Source organism: Brassica napus, chromosome C9 (assembly GCF_020379485.1).
Source record: "Brassica napus cultivar Da-Ae chromosome C9, Da-Ae, whole genome shotgun sequence".
NCBI classification, from domain to species: Eukaryota; Viridiplantae; Streptophyta; class Magnoliopsida; order Brassicales; family Brassicaceae; genus Brassica; species Brassica napus.
The window spans coordinates 47,385,599-47,405,943 of record NC_063452.1 but is presented as its reverse complement, the minus strand read 5'-3'; the positions used below and the strand labels follow the sequence as shown (position 1 = coordinate 47,405,943).

At 36.1% G+C, this 20,345-nt stretch overlaps 3 protein-coding genes across 3 annotated transcripts; all 3 read right to left on the bottom strand.

Annotated features, from left to right (window-relative positions):
- Nucleotides 1-8,161: 8,161 nt before the first annotated feature.
- LOC111210095 (putative FBD-associated F-box protein At5g56560) lies at nucleotides 8,162-11,368 on the bottom strand. Its single transcript, XM_048768776.1, has one exon. The coding sequence runs from the start codon at nucleotides 11,338-11,340 to the stop codon at nucleotides 9,901-9,903; it is 1,440 nt and encodes a 479-aa protein (XP_048624733.1). The 5' UTR covers nucleotides 11,341-11,368; the 3' UTR covers nucleotides 8,162-9,900.
- Nucleotides 11,369-12,672: 1,304 nt separating this feature from the next.
- On the bottom strand, nucleotides 12,673-13,176 carry LOC111209535. Its single transcript, XM_022709488.1, has one exon. The coding sequence runs from the start codon at nucleotides 13,174-13,176 to the stop codon at nucleotides 12,673-12,675; it is 504 nt and encodes a 167-aa protein (XP_022565209.1).
- Nucleotides 13,177-13,712: 536 nt separating this feature from the next.
- LOC111209534 (glutathione S-transferase T3-like) lies at nucleotides 13,713-14,483 on the bottom strand. The gene has a single exon (XM_022709487.1). It carries the CDS (start codon nucleotides 14,481-14,483, stop codon nucleotides 13,713-13,715), a length of 771 nt encoding a protein of 256 aa, XP_022565208.1.
- Nucleotides 14,484-20,345: the final 5,862 nt, after the last annotated feature.

Sequence of the window (20,345 nt, the reverse complement as noted above, 5' to 3'; positions counted from 1 at the left end):
AGAGCCGCGGTTGACATCAGTGAGGCTTAGGTTCTCCTTCAGAATATACAAGTCAACGGAAACTCTCCTTGTGACAACATGTCCGGTAAGTGGTTGTGAATGGAAGATCAGAGCGAGTGTGAAACATGGGACAAACACGTTTTGGGTAACAAAGTATGTGGAAAAATATACATGCTCAGTGGGAGATCGAATCGCTCAGCGGAGACAGTGGTAGGCTTTTCATTGATCGTGTTGGAATCATTGATGGGTTGAATCTGCAGCATATCACTGATGCAATGAAGAACATGTTTGGCATGAATCTTGATTACACCACTTCATACATAGCACTTTTATATGCACAAACATTGGTGAGAGGATCATCAGAAGATGGGTATTCGCGTCTGCCATCATATATCCAGCAAATATCCTTAGCAAATCCCGATTCTATCACAGCTATAGAACTTGATTCTTTTAACAGATTTAAGTATCTATTTCTCTCGTTTGGAGCTTCTATCAAAGGTTTTAAGTATCAGAGACGGGTCATTGTGGTGGATGGAACTCACCTAAGTGGGAAGTATGGAGGGGTTATGTTAGTTGCAGCCGCACAAGATGAGAATTTTCAGATATTTCCATTGGCTTTGGGGATCGTAGATGCTGAAGATGAACCTTCTTGAGAATGGTTTTTCACAAAATTGGCTAGTTGTGTATCTGATGAGCAGCCTCTGGTGATAGTCTCCGATCGGCACACGGCCATTAAAAGTACGTGTGATAAGGTGTTTCCTTGGGCAACCCGAGGAATAGGTTATTATCACCTTCAAGATAACATTGTCAAAAAATATAAAGGGAAACATCGCTTGTACTTGGTGAAAGGTGCTGCTTATGCTCGTACGGTTTCAGATTTTAACCGGTACATGGCTGAGATACGGAGTGCAAACCCGGACCTTGCAACATATTTGGAGAATGCCGACGTCAGCCTATGGTCAAGGGTTTATTGTCAGGGGGACATGTACAACATAAAGACAAGCAACATCTCTGAATCTATTAATTCCGCTCTGAAGCGAGCTAGAGGATTTCTGATTCAGTTCCTGTTGGAGTTCATAAGGGAGAAGCTAGGAAAGTGGTTTTGGAAAAGGAGAGAAGATGCTTTGAGTCTCCCAACTCAACATAGTCGGGGTGTTGAATACTTGCTTGCTGTTCGATATCGGAGATAGCGGTTACGATGACGGTACAACCAATTGATGGATGGCGATTCTTTGTGAAAGGTGGCAAAATGGACTGTGTGGTCGATTTGTGATATCTTGCATATTTCCACTGTTTTATCCATTCACCCATGTGCATTTTGATCATATAGACTAGGATTTAGCCATGTTTAGGTTGCATTTTGCATACATGAGTCTTTATCAGGTATTAGAGTACCACATGGGTTCTTGGAGACATTTGGGTGCATTTGGAGCTCAAAAGAGGTGATAAAGGTGATCATTGGACGAGCAGTGCATGGGAGCGACCTCACCGGAGCGACACCGTGAAGTCGCTGTGACACCTTTTCAGAGCGACTTGGCCAGAGCGACACCTCGATGTCGCTCGCGTCTCCATCGCTCGGAGGCACGAGAGCGACCTTACAGCAACGTTCCGGAGCGACACCATAAGGTCGCTCCAGCTGGGAGCAACGTGACCGGAGCGACACAGCGAGGTCGCTCGCGAAGAGAGATCCGGAGCGACGTCTCGCAGCGACCCCTCCAGGTCGCTCCCAAAGCCTGGAGCGACCTCTCGGAGCGACTACTGGAGGTTGCTGCGCGCCTTCTGTTTGCTCGAATTCATTTCTACTCAAGGGCCTTTTGATCATTTCATTATGCACGTTTTTACTTTTGAAAACCTATGTTTTAAGTACCTTTAGCAGCCACCAGGCAGACTATCTTTTGTTCTAAAGAAAAACTTTTGAAAAGTTCATCTCTTGAATCATCTTTGTTCATCTAGTTATTGCAATTCTGTGTTTCCAATTCGTTGTTGTATCCCTTTGTATGATTAATCTGAAATCCAAAATGGGTTTAAGAGGAATCATGAAGAGTAGTGAGTAATCACCATTTGCATTCATGGGTTAGGAAGATTAAGGGTGATTAGGTTAGAGCTAGGATGTTTTAGTGTAGATCATTCCAAAACCTTGCTAGTAGAGTAATCATAATGCATCTTCTGAGTTAGCTTCTCAAAAGTTGATCTTTAGGTATTTCTCACCCAAAAGGTGTTCGATGAAATGCCTGAAACAACTCTTTTAAGCTTTTAGCATATTTGACCAAAGACATTTGTTGTTAGAAGTGCTAAGATAGCCTTAGACCTGTTAGTAATGATTGCTTCCATATTATTCAACCAAAGACATTTGTTGTTTGAAAAGTGTTAGTAAATGAACATTCATCTAGACATAGAGTTTGTTTAGGATCGTGTCTAAGCTTAAGGTTGATAGTTTGATTGTTCGTCTGCCATCCTTAGTTCGAAACTTGATCACCGAAGGTCTAATTCATATGCCCATGAGTTCTCATTTTCTTTAGTTAAGAAAGTCAACTTATTTACCGCTTTTATTATTCTGAAACTGCATTAGTATTAATCATTAGTTTAGAAAACCCTTTAAATCATCGGTTGCACTTAGATTAAGTAAGTACTTGCATTCTCAGTGCTTGAAATCCCTTAGAATTGGTTCGACAATCATTTATAGTACAACATTTGTCTTAGGAGCCTTGAAAACTCCTAACATCAATTTGGAACATGGAAAGTGTGATTGTGGTGTCTATGCAGTGGAGAAAATACCTTGCTCTCATGCTATAGCTGCTGGAACATCTGCTGGTTTGCATATCTCCACACTTGTATGTCCAGTGTACTCAAAGAATTTTCTGTTTACAGGATACTCAGAGAATATATATCCTTGTGTTGGACAACAAGTTGAGGAATGCACATGCTTTCCTCCGGATGTAAAGCGTGGTCCAGGAAGAATGAAGAAATCAAGATGGCAATCTTGGTTGGAGCTATCCAGGATGAGAGAACGCAAACCCCGGAAGCAACACAGGGTTTATAGATGCTCAAAATGCAAGAAAACTGGCCATACGAAACCACAATGTAAGAAATGACGTGGACGACCTTCAAGTAAGTTATCCCAAAGGTCGTCCGTTAGTCGTCCAAGGTTTTTTCTACCAGAAGACCTTCAAGTTAGTCGTCCAGTGTTTAGTCTTCCAGAAGACCTTCAAGTAAGTCGTCCAGAAGCACTTAAAGTTAGTTGTCCAGAATGTTTTCTTCCAGAAGACCTTCAAGTTAGTCGTCCAGTGTTTAGTCTTCCAGAAGACCTTCAAGTAAGTCGTCCAGAATGTCGTCCAGTTAAGCGTCCAGAGTTTTTTCTTCCAGAAGACCTTCAAGTTAGTCGTCCAGTGTTTATTCTTCCAGAAGACCTTCAAGTTAGTCGTCCAGTGTTTAGTCTACGTATTAAAAATTTGTGTTATGAACTTATCTGTGTCAACTTCTTTGTCAAATTGCACTACCAAACAAATTTAAGAAGGTCTTGTCCTTTATATTATCCGAAAGGTTCTAAAAGGTCACTGCACAGAAGACTTTCCAGACTACTTATAGTTAAGTCGTCCAACATTCCAGACAACTTAACTGTAAGTCTTCTGCACAGAAGATATGTTGCAAAATAATCAAGTTCAAATACACACATCAGCCTAATCTATCATACAAAATAATCTAACGTAGCCTGTTTATCACCCCTCATACGCACCCAGGTTGGCATCATTGTCCTTGTTTTCGAACTCATGCGCGTCAGGAAGCTCTTTAAATATATCCACCGCCATCTTATCCCTCATAGTCTTCCCGTTGGGCTTAGCAAAGTCTTTTTTACTAAATGGCATCCCAAGAGCATGACATTCAATGTACTTTAGAGCGTACACGCGACAATCATCAGCTCGGGCCTGAGGTATATTGGTCAGTCTCTCATATGTCAATGGCTCCAGACTGTATTGGGCATGTTGTTCGTCTGAGTAAGCGCACTCAACAAGCAGATAAAGGACCATGTAGAGAAAAGGCTCCATTACCACATCAAGTTTTTCTGGGGAGATACTGGAACAAATGCTGTCCCAGACGACTATGTGTCTCTTAGGGATCGATATCCCCATAGCAATCCAATGATTGTCGGTGTAGTTCACTGGCGCATAGACATCATCAATATCCGTCCCCCAAACCTTGTTCGATTGGAAAAATGATGGTATAGTGCCTGCATAATAATTCCACGCCCCACCAGGGAGTCTTCTTCCTAAACCATTCTGATCGGGCACCGAGTCCTTAAAATCCTTGTAGTTGAATCTCCATTGCTGAGCAAAGAGATGATCAAGGAAGCACATTCTTTCGCTCATGAAATATTGTGGGTTAGCGTCGTACCTCTTCCTCAGCACATTAATCCAAGCATCAATATGCTGCATATAAAATAGGGTACAAGTCAGAAGATATCAGACGAATTACTGGTAAGTCGTCTACGTAGAAGACTTACCAGACGACTTACAAGTAATTCGTAGACGAATTAAGTCGTCTACAAAGAAGACTTATCAGTAAGTCATCTAAGTCATAGAGAAGACTTACACAGTCCTCCAGCCACTCTAAGGAGGTCCGGAGGATGTGATACCACCAAGTTCTACTTGTACGTGGTTTTTTATCGAGAGGTGTTCTATAATGACTGCAAACACAAAATGTTGAAAAACAATCAGGTTTTGTAGACTAAAGCAAGCTATTATGGGAAAAGCAAACACTTACGGACAAGTTTTCAACCAATCAGCGAGCTCCTTCAACTTCTTCTTGTCAATTGGTGCAAAAGGATTATAGCCTGGATAAAGCTTTTTGTTTGGAATGATCACTTTGGCCGTATAAGGAGATTGCTGTGAGGCAGCAAGTTTCCTTGTTCAATCACTCTTTGCACGGCAAAGTGCCAAAGCAACATCCCTCTTTTCCTGATATCTAGCATCCTCCTTCTGTAAATCCGAAACAGTAGGTTGATTTTTGTCCAATAGAATAAGGCTCGGCTCTGGAGCTTTATCTTTCGAGGAACTAGCATCTGCGGGCACATCTGGACTTTTATCCTCCGGCAAGCTCTTCCTTCCCGCGTTCGTCTCATTAACACTTTCAATCTGCAATATACAAGATGGGTTTATACAATAATAACCAAAGATCCATTTCAAACAATAATAACAAATGAGTGTCTTCAAACATGAAACAAAATACATATACAAAATCTATACACTATAAACAAAGCACACATGTTCTGACATACAAGAAACAAAGCAAATGCAACTTTTCAGTTCTTATTCCTAAGACTTTGTCTAGTCAATCTCTTGTTGGCTCTTGTTGGGAGAGGATTCATTACTAACCCCGGGTTCGAGCGTCGGTTTAGGTGGAGAGGTAGTGTTTTGAGATGATGTCCCTTTCCGTTTTGTGGTGATACCAACTTTCTTCTCCACAGCTTCCACCCTTTCCGATAGATACTTGATCTCCTTAAGGCACGTCCCAAACCCTTCTCTCATGGCATCAACTATATCCTTGAACATCGTTTTAATATCCTCTTTGGTCAACCCACCAACAGTCGTAGTCACCTCTGAACGACCCACTGTATGAACCTCTTCACTAGCCTCTGCAGGTCCCTCTTCACTAGCCTCAGCATGTGCCTCTTTACGAGCTTTCTTCTGAGGTCTTGGACTGTCTTCCTTCACTACCTTTTTCTTCGCTGGACTCACAACCGCCGGCTTTGTATTGACCCAAGTACCGGTGACTTCCCAGCAATCCATGGTCCACTTCCACGGTCTCTTCACAAAGATGAGTTTAATTATGTTCTCCGTGGGCGTATCCTCAACATCAAACTCCCATTTTGGAAACATTTCACCAATGTCCTTCTGAACAAAGTTGATCACCCTAGTCTACAGTAAATAGAAGATATGAACTTAGATATTTGACGGATTAAGAAAGATGGAAAGAAAAGACTTCGCAAACGACTTATAATTAAGTCGTCTGGAAAGTCTTCCAGCTGGACGACTTAGTAGACGACTTATAATTAAGTGGCCTGGAAAGTCTTCCAGCTGGAGGACTTAGTAGAAGACTTATAATTAAGTAGTCAGGATAGTCTTCGCAGACGACTTAATTATAAGTCTTCTACTAAGTCATCCAGCTGGAAAACTTTCCAGACGACTTAATTATAAGTCTTCTACTAAGTCGTCCAGTTGGAAGGCTTAACAGACGACTTAATTATAAGTTTTCTGCGAAGTCGTCCAGATTGAAGTAAATACCTGACTGAGGATAGCCTCTTTAAGCTGTATGCGTCCTTTGCGACCCTTGAGCCAGTATCGGTGGAGACGGATTGTTTGGGAGATGATTACCATAATTAGCACTCAATTCCGGCAGAGCTGTGTACACCCAGACCTGGAGAGCTCGCGCAAACCTATTAACAATGTAACAACCCGAAATATCTCTGCCCTTTACAGAGTCCATCAGCACCTTAAACGCAATTCTCCCCCATGGATAATTCTCAAACCGTTCTAGCTCCATCACTAGCCTTGCCAGACTAACCCGTGTAGGGGTTGAATACTTTCTCCCTTCAATGTATCCAGTGAAGATGGCAAGGTATGCGAGCCGCTTGCAATCATCCCGAGACCACCCTTCGCATCTCTCAAATGCTGCTATTATCTCCTAAGTAGATGACCCAACTTCGACATGAACTCCCAACATCTCCCAGAAAGAATTCAACTCCTTTGTAACAACACAGTGAGGTCTCTCAAGGTCCTCGATGTACTTGCAGTTTAGACCAGTGAGGTTTTCAAACTCTAACAGTGAAAACCTCACAGGTTGTGGACCAACGAGACTCCACAGCTCATACTTCTTCTTTATGTCCAGCGGGAAACCGAGCATGTAGTGAACCAGCCTTGAAGCCCAATCAAATCCCAGCTCTTGGAACTTGATGAAAACTTCCAACTTTGACTCCTTCAGCTCTTCATATTCGTCATCATGAAGAGCTTTATTTAAAGCAGTATGCAACGTCCAACAAGTATGATACGAAATGCTATGCATTGCGGGGGGCTCTTCCCCTAATGTATGTATCCTACGGGGGAGTTCTTGTGTATCCATTTTTTTTCCTGCAAAACAATCAAAGAAAACCATCTTAAAACAATCAAAGACTTATAATTAAGTCGTATGGCAAGTTTTCCAGCTGAAAGACTTATAATTAAGTCGCCTGGCAAGTTTTCCAGCCGAAAGACTTATAATTAAGTCGTCTGGAAAGTCTTCCAGCTGGAAGACTTTCCAGACAACTTAATTATAAGTCTTCCAAGACTTCCAGTAGAACATTTTAAAGCCGACCTGAAAATTCGGAGAAGATATAGTCGCTTTCGACACAACGGTTATATATCTGCAAAAATAGACGTGAAAAAAAAACGAGTGTATAAATTGATAGAGACGACGTTTTATGTTCATCTTTTCCTCAATCAATCACTCGACAGTAAGAGATATAACTTACCGGCGGCGGAGTTCGACGAGACGCCTCTGAGAGAATGCGCGCTAGGGTTTTCTCTCAGATCTTAAATAGAGGAAGCGGCTGTGAGAACGGTGGTGAGAACGACGGTGATAATGACGGAGAGATAACCGGCGGTGAGAACGATGGATTAGAGAGAATCGACGGAAATCGCCTTCGAAATCGCCTTTGAGAGAAACGGCGTTAGGGTTTTCTGAATTTCGCGAAAAAGTGAATTAAAAAAAAACACCTTATATGTGGCCAGTAAATAATCCGGTTAGATTTAAAAGTACATTGTAAAATTAAATGTTCGGTCCGGTTTGGACGACTTACTAGTAAGTCGTCTGTTGAATACTGTACATCAGACGACTTACTAGTAAGTCGTCCCAGACTCTAAATTTAACCCCTAAACTAAATTGACTAAATTAACTAACTAACCACGTTATAAAGTCGTAGCTATACTTAAATAGTGTTTACTATACACAGAAATAAACACACTTAGGTAAATTTTAAAGTTTTCAAAAAAACATTTATGCATTCCAAAATCTAACCCTAAGAATACATACAATACTACAACATATGTTGGCAAAACCTAAACCAAAAAATATCATGACTCACTACTTTCACTCATCTATGTTGAAAACAATTAACTTTTGTTATATCTTAATTTATATCTTTTAAAACATATGTTAATTACATGATTTCAATTTTTCACTTATCAAAATATTTTTTACAAAAATTTTAAATTATTTCTAAGTAAAACTAGACTAGACGACTTACGAGGGTTAGAAACGTAAAAAAAATTCGGTTTTTTTGTTTGTTCACAAGGAGCTGGTTGTAATTTCAATAGTCTTTTAAGTTACTTTTGCATTTGATTCAAGTTTGAGTTTACTTTTGCATTTGAAATCAAGTTGTGAGTCGACAATTTTTCCTAATTTTTATTATAAGAGGTATTTCTATTGATAGTGTTCACACATAATTTAAAAACACCAACAAAAATTGGCAAAATCAACATCACTTAAATATTTTTTTTAAATATCAAAATTTTCAAAAAGTATTTTTCAACAAATGGTTTCATTAATAACAAAATAAGATTACAAAGTCAGTATACAAATCTTTCAAAAAATAAATTATTACGTTAGCATATATATATACGTCGTATATTGAAAAGATGCAATATAAATAGTGAATTTGACGATGCTTTCAAAATAGAGCCTTGTTAACGAAATATTACATGCATCCATAATTTTTCTTCTCCCTATATAATCTCTCTGATGCAATTTGTGTGTTTGGTTAGAATTTTTTGGTTAAACTCTTTAGTCACACACAGCTTAAAACCATTGCTTTCGAATGAAGACATGCATTCTCGACAAGATACATACGATTCCATATTCAATCCCTTCTACATGATTTTGCTTTGACTTTGTACCCATTTAGATGAAATATCAGACATCGTCTATAACTATTTTTAAAATTTCTTCTTTTATTTCACTAGCTTTTCATAACCAAACCCCCAATAACTTCCAACGCGCCTTTTTCTCCATTGACAATGCCAAAAGAAAAAGAAACAAGAAACTAAAGTTTTGTAATAATGTTGAACAACTGGTATTCTTCAAGAAATACTGTAAATTTTTTCCTCAACGCTACAATAGCAATATGTCATATTTACTACAATTTGGAAAAGTCTCATCTATTTTATGATTTTACTTCTGCGAATATCTTTGTTCTGAGTATGCATAAAGAGTGTGCACCTTTTCAAACATTAATCAGAGACTGTTTTGTTTTCACAATATAAAGAAGACACGGGGAAAAAAACACAAACATCAAAAGTAGAGTCAGGGAAAAAAAGGAAAGAAGAAACCTAAGAAAATTGTCGGTCTTCTAGAGACATACACCATCACATAAAGAGTTTACTCAAAAACTAATTGACACGTCTTCGAAATTCTGTTCAGCTTCCTTAACTTCATGACCATGCGATAATATTTGCCTCTACTTCTTGTTGAAAATGTTGCTATCTTTAGATAAGTAGCGTTTGCTAGTATGTACGCAGCCACTATCCTCTGCTGCACTGTGTTTTCATATTGTCTCCATTCAAAGATCTCTAGATGCGTCAATAAACATTTTGGAACAACTGCTGGTTCATTCCAAAAGTTCTTCGGATCATTGTAAGGGGCACTATGATGCTGAGACCCAAAAAAAAAAACATTACACGTGTTAGTGTTTGTCATTAGTCCAGTCTTTTGTAATAACTAGCTGCCAATTTCATTCTTCTAACTACTTTAGGGATAACTTGTAGAGTTTGGTAGCTCGCAAGACTCTTAAGTGTAGATCGTTCAAAAATAAAAGTGGAAACATAAAAAGATGGTTTAAATACTAGTTCTCTATGCATTCGAGTATATCCTTCCTTATAAATGTAAGGAGTCAATAGTACATACTGACTTAAGCTTGAGAGAATGAAGACTTGGAGTGTCACCGAGTATAGAAGAAAGAAGATTGGCCCATCCCGGAGAACATGTACATAGCTCTAGATGTTCAAGATAGGGAAAGATAGAGCCACTACGATATGGAGTCAGCAAATGAAGTATGTATCTAAAATAGCCAAAAATAGAAGAAACATTCTGGACATTTCTGGGCCAACAAAGTTTTCCTACTTCGGAAGTTCGAGAACATAGAGAAAGATGTTGGATTGAGGTAAGAGATCCTATGAAATTCTCAGGTCGGACACAATTAGCCTGGATATTCGCCTTAGTCACTTCTGGCATAAACTCAAGCATTATAAAGTTACTGACAGTATCCTTAATGTTCAAAGTCTGCAAAGCAGGAGCATTTATCCAAAAACCATGATTCTCCTTGTCGTCAAGGCGTTTCTCTCTAGTGTTATTGATAGTTAAGCTCTTCAAAGTAGGCACACTGATATTATATATCCTCACATTGTCATCTTCGGTTCGGATTATAACCAAATCTTCAAGAGCTGCACACCCTTTTAAAAGCGTTGCAATAGATTCATCATTCCAGACTCTAACAGATGTAAGGTGAAGACTTTTGATTGATGAAAGACAAGACGCAGGTGGTATATCCCAAAAATTCCAAAAACGCTCGGTGGTTTGGGTTACGACCAGATATTCAAGAACCGGACAACTTTGTAGAAGACGTGTAAGAGAACCACCAGTATAGTATCTAGCCGATAAAAGGTGCAGACTTTTTAGTGACAACAAACAAAACCTAACCTCACCAAATTCCCAATAGTCATAGCTTGTTTGGTTTAAAACCAAATATTCAAGATCCGGGCAACCTCGTAAAAGACTTGCGATAGATTCCCTGTGCGAGAAGTCAACCGACAAAAGGTGCAGACTTTTGAGAGACGGCAAAGAAAACCCTACTGGAACAACATCGATTCTAACATCACGGAGTATCAATGATTTTAGGGTTGTGCAAGTACTCAAGCAACTCGGCAAATCTAGGGTTCCACCAGATAAGTCGAATCTCAGCTTTCTTACAGATCTATTAACCCAAAATATAGGGCTGATTTCTGAAGCCGAAAAGTTTCGGACAAGCTTGAGATGCAATCTCTGTAGGATCTGATCATCGTCAGACAACAAAGATCCGTAAACAAATCTCATGAAAGTCACGAGACTCTCCTCATTATCATCTTCACACGTGACGTCCGACACCAGTTTATAAGGATCCTCGTGCTGTTTTGACATGAGATTTGTTGCAACGCTCTCTTCAAAGTTCGGAAGCATTGAGAATATCTTCAAGATCAATTCATCTGGTAAGTCATTGAGTCTCAGACGTTTCACCATGTTTTCTAAAAAAACTTTCTTAGAGCACGTTAACCCTAGCATCCATCGGGGTGCTTATTTTTTTATTTTTATTTTTTGGTTTTTTCTCTAATTAAAAAAAAAAAAAGAAACGAACCAATCGCGGGCCGCCACGTGCCCGCGAAACAGGACTAATACCGGCGCTTAATTAGGCAGAAGAAGCACATGTGCTTAATTTTTGTGTGGGTCTCATCCACTATTATATTAATTTTTTGCTAAGCTCCCCCCTCTAAGCACCCCCATTAATGCTGCTCTTAGCGGAAGTTAATAAACTGTTTCTTAACTTCCACTAAGAACTCCATTTTAAGAACTCCGGGTTAATCATGGTTTAAGAGCAACTCCAATGGTGTTACCCACCATTGGAGTCCTTAGCAATAGAATAATATTTTTTTTTTTGAATAGTTAAGGACTCTAATCATAATTGTATGTCCAATGGTGTTATCCATTATGGAGTTCTTAGAATTTTTTTTTTTTTTTTTTTGAATTGAATCTTAGAAATTGAAAATTATTAAATTTGTAAAACATTTAAATTTAAAATTTTCATTTATTGAATGATTAAATGTAAACATACAATAATTAAACATCTTCATCATTACCAAACTTGTTCCAAATATTCTCAATCAAATCATATTTCAATTGTTCATGTATACGCCTATCACGAACATGACTCCATACGCCAAGCATATTACCAAGATTTGAAGGCAGGTCGGTAGAATATGACATATCCACCTGTGAACTTCTACTCGAGTCTCCTTCTTCAAACTCAGATGTATCATACTGAGTGTATTCATTGCGTTCATTTTCTACTATCATATTGTGCAGTATGATACATGTTCGCATAACCATCCCTATTTGTCTCTTGTCCCACAAAATAGCCGGGTTTTTCACTATTGCAAATCGAGCTTGCAATACTCCAAAAGTACGCTCCACATCTTTTCGGGTTGCTTCTTGAAATTTAGCAAATAACTCGGCTTTAGGACCTTGAGGGAGTGAGATAGATTGGATAAATGTTGACCATTTTGGATATATGCCGTCCGTGAGGTAGTACGCCAAATCATACTTGTGTCCGTTGACCATGTACTGTACCCTTGGAGCTCGACCTTGTAAAATGTCATCAAAAACAGGCGACCGATCGAGGACGTTAATATCGTTTAAGGTACCTGGAAGACCAAAAAAAGCGTGCCATATCCAAAGATCTTGTGAAGCTACAGCCTCCAAGACATTTGTCGGCTTTCCTGATCCACGTGTGTACTGTCCTTTCCAAGCGGTGGGGCAATTTTTTCACTTCCAATGCATACAGTCGATGCTTCCTATCATCCCAGGAAAGCCGCGTATCTCTCCAATATCGAGTAGTCGTTAAAGATCCTCTGGAGTGGGTCTTCGTAGATACTCATCTCCAAATAACTGTATTACGCCTTCTGTGAAACTGCTTAAACACGAAAGTGATGTGCTTTCACCAAGTCGGAGATATTCGTCAACGGCGTCAGCCGCACAGCCATAAGCAAGCATACGAAGAGCTGCCGTACACTTTTGTAGTGGAGATAGACCTAACCTTCCGACAACATCTCTTCTTTGTTGAAAGAATGGAACATTTTCTGAGAGGCGATCGACAATACGCATGAATACTGCCTTGTTTATGCGGAAACGCCGTCTGAATAAATGAGCCGAAAATGTCGGATCTTCACAGAAGTAGTCATTCCATAGACGGTTATGGCCCTCTTCGCGGTTTCGTTCGACATATGCACGTTTGCTCTGTTTCTTTGTTCGGTTCTCCACGATGTTGTTGTATGTATCTTCAAAATATTCATCGATAGCCTCATCCAAAGCCGCATTTAATCTTCGATCGACTTCATCTGCCATATTTGGCAATCCTTCCTTGAAAAAGAAATGTTGATATGTGGTTGAGTCTTGACTCTTTTCAAACGGTGGAAGAAGAGGAAAGAAATGTCGTGATATGTTAGAGAGATTGTAGAATAGATCAACTACAAACTATGGAAGAAGAGGAAAGAAATTTCATAACAAGATTGAAAAGTAGCGTTACATGTTCTGAGTACAAGAAGAGCAAAGGAAATAGCTCATAGCCGACACTACAAACTGACTTATAAAGGCAACTTGGAAATACAAAGCAACAAAGAAACAGACAACTCGTGACTTGGTGCACATGGAAATACAAAAGCAACACAGAAACAAAGAACCCGTGACTTGGTTCACATGGAAATACAAACTACAATAAACAAACTACCCGTGACTGAACAAGGAAGAAACACCATTTTTTGTCTTCATCAGGCACATGGTCTTGTACTTCACCTGAAACAGAGAATATGAGATGAGTAAGTAAAGTAAAAAATAGTTGCAAACTTCTAATGCAAACATCACTAAAGCTAACAAACCATCAATCATGACAACATTTCAGACAAAAGTTTCATTTTGAGAGCTAATTCCATCTCAGAGAGTGGCTCGGGCTTTGCAAGCAAACTTTCTAGCAAACCTTGCTTTGAGATTTGCTTTTTCATCTCCAACAGTCCTTCTAGCTTCGCCAATTCTTCATCTTTTCCAGTTTTTTTCCTCTTGCCCGCAGCCTTAGCAGCCTTAACCCCTATTGGTCTCTCTTCTGGCTCTGGCACTGGAGAATCCACTAGATTGCGCTTATCCTTGTCCTTCTCCAGATAGGTGGAGCACCATTTCACATCATGCCTAAGCTCCCTCCACGCATGTTCCAAGTTGAACTTCATGTTCTGGTCACTGTAGAAGATATCCAAGGCAGCCTTCATCACATCGTTGTCATTTTGCACGCTTCTCTGCTCCCTCAGTGCCATGTCGTAGCAGCAAGCAAACTTACAGACCAAATCATTTATCCTAGCCCATCTTTGCTTGCATTGCCCTAGTTTTCTTGGCACTGTCCCAACCAGGAGAGGACTGGAGTTGTAGTACTCTACAATCCTCTTCCAGAAGGCACCACATTTTTGTTCATTACTCACTATTGAATCTTTGCTGGTGTTGAGCCAAGCACCAATGAGGATTATATCCTCCTTGACAGACCACTTTCGCCTCCCTTTGACACTAGACTCTTCAGGACATTGGCTACTAAACAAAGGAGTTTCTAATGAGTCAAGGTCAACTGACTCTTGGCTCGCTAAGAGGTTAACAAAACTAGAGGAGCTTGCCATTTAGGAAGAAGTCTTTGTGATTCTCTACTAGAAACGGAGAGGATTAAATAAGGGATTCTACATTGAATCCTAATAGAAAACTGTCATATCAGAACAGCTAGAGACAATTTAATGAAGTTTTAGTTTGCAAGATGCAGTTAGGGTCAATTTAATGGTGGTTTAGTGTGCATTTATAACTACAAAGTTCGAAAGTACAACTGCAAAGTAATTTTTTTCAAACTACAAAGTTACTGACAGTCCTATCCGTTTCAATTCAAACTGCTAAGTTTTAACTAGAGAGTTAAAGAGTTCTAACAAGGAAAAGAAGACGGGTAAGTTTATACACTAACCTCACAGGACTCTCTCAAGTTCAGACACACGCTTTACCAGCATTCTCACCTGTACCTGGACAGACATCAGACAAACCAAACAATAGGTTAGAAAGATAGTACAAACAACTATCAATTTATGATACTGATAACATATAAACTCACCTTAAGTGCCTCACACTCTCTCAGAAGGTTCTCATGCTCGTGAATCCGTACTTTAAGCCTCTTAACCTCTTCTTGCACACCTATAACTCATGGTTGCCTGAAATGCAGCCCGTCATTCTGCCAAAACAAAATAAGATTTGTCAAACAGAAAATAAATATGGAAGAACAAGATCGATAATCGCATATAAATTAAATATATGTTTAGAACACTTCACACCAGGTAGTCTTTGCAGATAAATTAAATATCCTCTTCATCTACGAATTCCTTCGTGATTGATCCACAGGGGAACAGTTTGGGAATCCCCTGTTGCGCATTTGGAACGAAATCAAGCATGTCGTAGTATGCTTTGTGTGCTTTCATATCTCACTGTTCTTCCTCCATTTCAGAACCTGCAAGAAGAAAAATTTTTAGATTCACTGGATTGTAACCATTGCAAACATATAAGCGATTCTAAATCCACAAATAATCAAACCCAGACGAATTTCATTCAAAAAAAAATTTATCAAATCCAGACGAAAACCCTTAATCGATTTTGAACTCAATCCCGAACCTTTAATTGCGACGATAACAACAAACAAGCGAATCGGAAAAAAAAAATAGCAAACCCAGACGAAAACCCTAATTCGATTTAAATCCCCAATTCGATTTGAAACCCTAAATCTATTTGAACCCCACAATCGAACCCTTAAAACTGATGAAATCAGCATGCATCAACTCGAGAAGGAAAAAAAATGAACAAAAAGCTCGGATTTACCTTCAACAAAGACGATCGCAAATCGACTCTCTTATCGCTTCTCTATCGCCTCGGGTGTTTTTTTTCCCGGTGGTCGCGATAATGATAGATTTTTCTCCCCCCTTACAAAACACAACCCTTAACCCGAACTAATCCCGTATTGCCAGCACATTAAGGACTTCCTTAATCTCCTTAATTAAGGACTCTTTCTTAGCTTGCCGGATTTTTTTAATATTTTTTAAATCCCTTTAGCTTAAGGATTAATGCTAAGGATTCTGTTAACATCCCGTGTTGCGGGTGGTCTAACATAATTATCAATATACATTAATATTAAATACTCGATATGTCTTGATAGTTTGCTATTTTATAATTAAAAAGTCGTTATTAGTGATGATACATAAATTTTTCGGTCCAATAAACAAAAAAAGTTCATAAACTATATATATATATAACATAAATCTAATTATGATATTATCAGTAGAATTTGTTAATATCTATTGTTAATATATTTTTATTAATTAATAGCCCCAAAGATCATAATAATAAAACATGACTATAATATTGACCATTAAAATCATAAACTAAATATAAGATAAACCTAATTATGATATTATCAGTAAAAATTGTTAATATCTATTGTTAATAATAACCCCAAATACAATCATAAATGTATATACTGAAACAATATTTTAAATAATTGTATGTTTAGATGGTAGAATTTGTCAATATCTGTTTATTAATTAATTATCTTAAATATTATGATAAAAAATATATATTAAATAAATTTTATGATATAAATTAATTGAACTAATGATTTATCCTAAAATTATGGAGAAAATGACAAATAAGCAAAATCACTTCTCAAATAATTAGTATAGATAGATAGATTAATTAATTATCTTAAATATTATGATAAATAAATATATATTAAATAACTTTTATGATATAAATCAATTGGACTAATGATTTATACTATAATTATGGAAAATGAGACATCTGGAAATTACTTTTTAAATAATAGTACATATATATTTAGTTTCTTGGTGATGATTTAGCGTTGTTTACAAAATATATGTAATGTAATTATTTTAAAACCAAACATTAACCGAAACAATCTATACTATTATTTATGAAGTGATTTAGCTTATTTGTCATGATTTCCATGATTTTATGTAATTTTGCTTATTTGTCATGTTTTAATTAGGTTTAAGGAGTCATTATCTATAAATAGTTTTTAAGTGATTTAGCTTATTTGTCATAATTTCCATGATTTTAGGTAATTTTGCTTATTTTTCATATTTTAATTAGGTTTAAGCTGAGTCATTAATTTATAAATAGTTTTATTAATAGTTTTTAGCTGAGTCAATAATTTATTAATTTAAATAATACAACTATAAAATATGTAATTAGATATATAATTATTTTGATTTTGCTTATTTATCATGTTTTTATTAGGTTTTAGCTTAATCATTAATTTATTATTAGTTTTTAGCTGAGGTCATTAATTTATTAATTTAAATGTTATAACTATACATTTTGTAACTAGATATATAATTATTTTAATTTTTTCTTATTTGTCATGTTCTCCATGATTTAAGTTAATTTTGCTAATTTGTTATGTTTTATTAGGTTTTAGCTATTCATTAATTAATTATTAGTTTTTAACTGAGACATTAATTTATTAATTTAAATAATAGAACTATTTCAAGATTTGTAATTAGATACATATTTTTTTTTTAAAAAATTGTAACTTTGACGAGTTATGATCAATTCTTATTATTCTATTTTAAAATCATATTTGTTACTGGATAATTTTAAATCATATTCATTACTAAATGTGGAACATAATCTATCTTTTAATATAGTTTATAGCTTAATGATAGTATAGAATGTGTAAGTGATATTTATCTTAGTCTAGGTCGTATTATAGTTATAGAAGTATGTAAATGATAATACGTAGAATTATGATGCCGACTTTATCTTAGTATCCATTTTAATAATCTATTATTATAATTTGCCGACTCTATGCTATGATTCTATATATTCTCATCATACGTTTGATGGGAAATACACACAAAATTTACAAAATTTCATCTTTAAATAATATGAAACACTTCAAACGTTGTCTTTTGGAAAAAGAAACATGTTTCACTTTTTCTTATTGGAGATATTGAGTCGGCTAAATATTGCTATAAAATTAGAGTAAAGGTTGATACTTTAGAATCATGAAAAAATCAAAATTTGTTTCAACTGAATTGGTGTTGGTTAATATTATCGTAAATATTAATTTATTTCATTATTGATTCACATTAATTATACGATTTGGTGTTAGTCAATTATTTCGAAATTTATTATTTAGGGAACTAGGGACTCATGCTTCTATTGATAAATGTTCTTTTGGCGACTTGTCTTTTGGTAATTTCCGATCTAAGTTATGTCAAGGAGATTATTTTATTCTGCGTAATTTCACTTTCGGTGATTAGACCATAAAATATAAAACTCCTCCTCTGCTTTTTAAGATAAATTTTTATAGAACAACCAAAATCATACCTTGTGATGATTTTTCAAAAGAGTTAAAAAATAATTATTTCATGGAATTTAAAGAAATATTGGGACGTCAATATGAAAAGGAATGTTTAGTTGGTGAATTTTCTATATCATATTTTGTTTTAATTGATGTATTCAATTTATGATATGTTTGTTCACAAGTTATTCTTTCTAATTTTTTGTGTGTTTAGATATTATTGGCGAAGTTGTGAATGTTGAACCTTTAAAATATATCATTGCAACAGGAAAATGTTTAACTAAGTTAGAATTAATTACTATTGTGACACAATGTAAATTTTATTCAGAATTTAATTTAATATTGTTTTGTTTTTATGACATGAGGCTTATTTAATTTTTTAATATTTAGTGATACATGTTTAACATGCACATTCTTGGTATGAAGTATCTTATTTCTTTAAACCAATCCTGAAAATTACAGTGATATATATTATTGAATTTTATTCAAGTTATCTGCATAGTTCTACATGGCCAAGAACTGTACTGCTAAATTAAAGATTTATTCTTTCATATTGAGTACGCTTACACTTAAGCTAAAAATTGTAAAACTACACTCTTTAATATTAAAAAAACTTGGGATTCAATTTCCAGATAAAAGAATCATGTATAAACAATAAGAAAAATATTTCTACACAGTAAGCAATTGAGATTTGGTTAATAAAGACCGAAAACACACAAAAAAATATTTATATCTAATTAAATACATTAGCATAAAATAAATAAAATAATATTAAGAATATATATTAGCCCACACCTAGTTTATACCTAACTGAATTTTCACCAAACTTAAGATTCTGCTTTAAATGAGAGAGCAGAGAGAAATCAGATAACCATATATTACATTTTCATAACCATAAATAATCAATCAAAAGCAATACAAAAGAAACAGCCCAACTTAAGCCGATGATTACTAATTCGTAACAAGAATCAAGTTCTTGTGTTTTAAAAAAAGCGAGAATTGAAAAAAATGGACACTTTGAATATTTGTTTGTCTTTTTAGGACTTTTGATATTTTTGGTCATTTTGGAGAGGTTTTACCTTTTTGTCATGAAAAAATAGTAAACTAAAATTTAAAAATATAAAAAAATATGAAAATATGAAAATTATTGGAAACATAAGTATGACTATTTATATATTTAATTTTCTTTGAAAAAAATAGTGGAATCATATTTTATTTTATGTCGTACCTGAAGATAGAATACTCATTCTGGTCATCTACATAGTATAGAAATCGGATACTAAGTATTATACATAGATCTAACCTGAGTATATAACGCAAAAAAAATTTTCTTATATTCTATCTTAACTAGAATTTGTTAGGTTATATTCTAACAACATGTTGTTAGTATACATGTAGCTTGATTATAACTTATAACCACAAGTCTACGATTTACCTTTTCATGTTTATTTGTTATACCATGTTCTGTCATTTACCTTATATTACACATAGGGAAGAATATATTTTCCTCCCATTCTCCAGTGTTTTACACAATGTAGGATACACATTATAGCCAAATCACGAAAATATGGAAATTTCCATGTTTCCATTTTTGATTAATATCTTTCCTAAATCTATATAAAATATACCTTAAATCTCGCATATTATTTTTTTTTCCCATGTTTTTCTCTCCTACAAACTTTCATATTATGTTTCGTAAACATATCGCATATGTTATTGTGGTCTAGTGGTTTGGCTTGTATGAGAAGGAAGTCACGGGTTCGAACATACTCAGTGTATTTTTATGTTTTTTTTTTTTTTTGAATGAAGGGTAAAAGGTAATTTTTATTTGTCTCCTTCTTCGGCCAAATCTTCTTGCAACCCTAATACCTACGACTGCCATGTTTTTTCCTCAGTAAAATTCATTGTTTTTGAGTCATTTGTTCCGTTTGAACTCAATTTCTTTACTACTAGCACATAAACATGATAGATTTAGGATTTGGCTGTCCATTTTTATCTAAATAACACCAAGCAAAAATTCTCCCGATTTTTTGACCGAATCAATTGTATAAACACCGATGAAGAACAAGGATTCCTTAAACACCGGTGGTCATTCAAAGAACGCATGATTTATTGATTCCTCGGGTGCTTC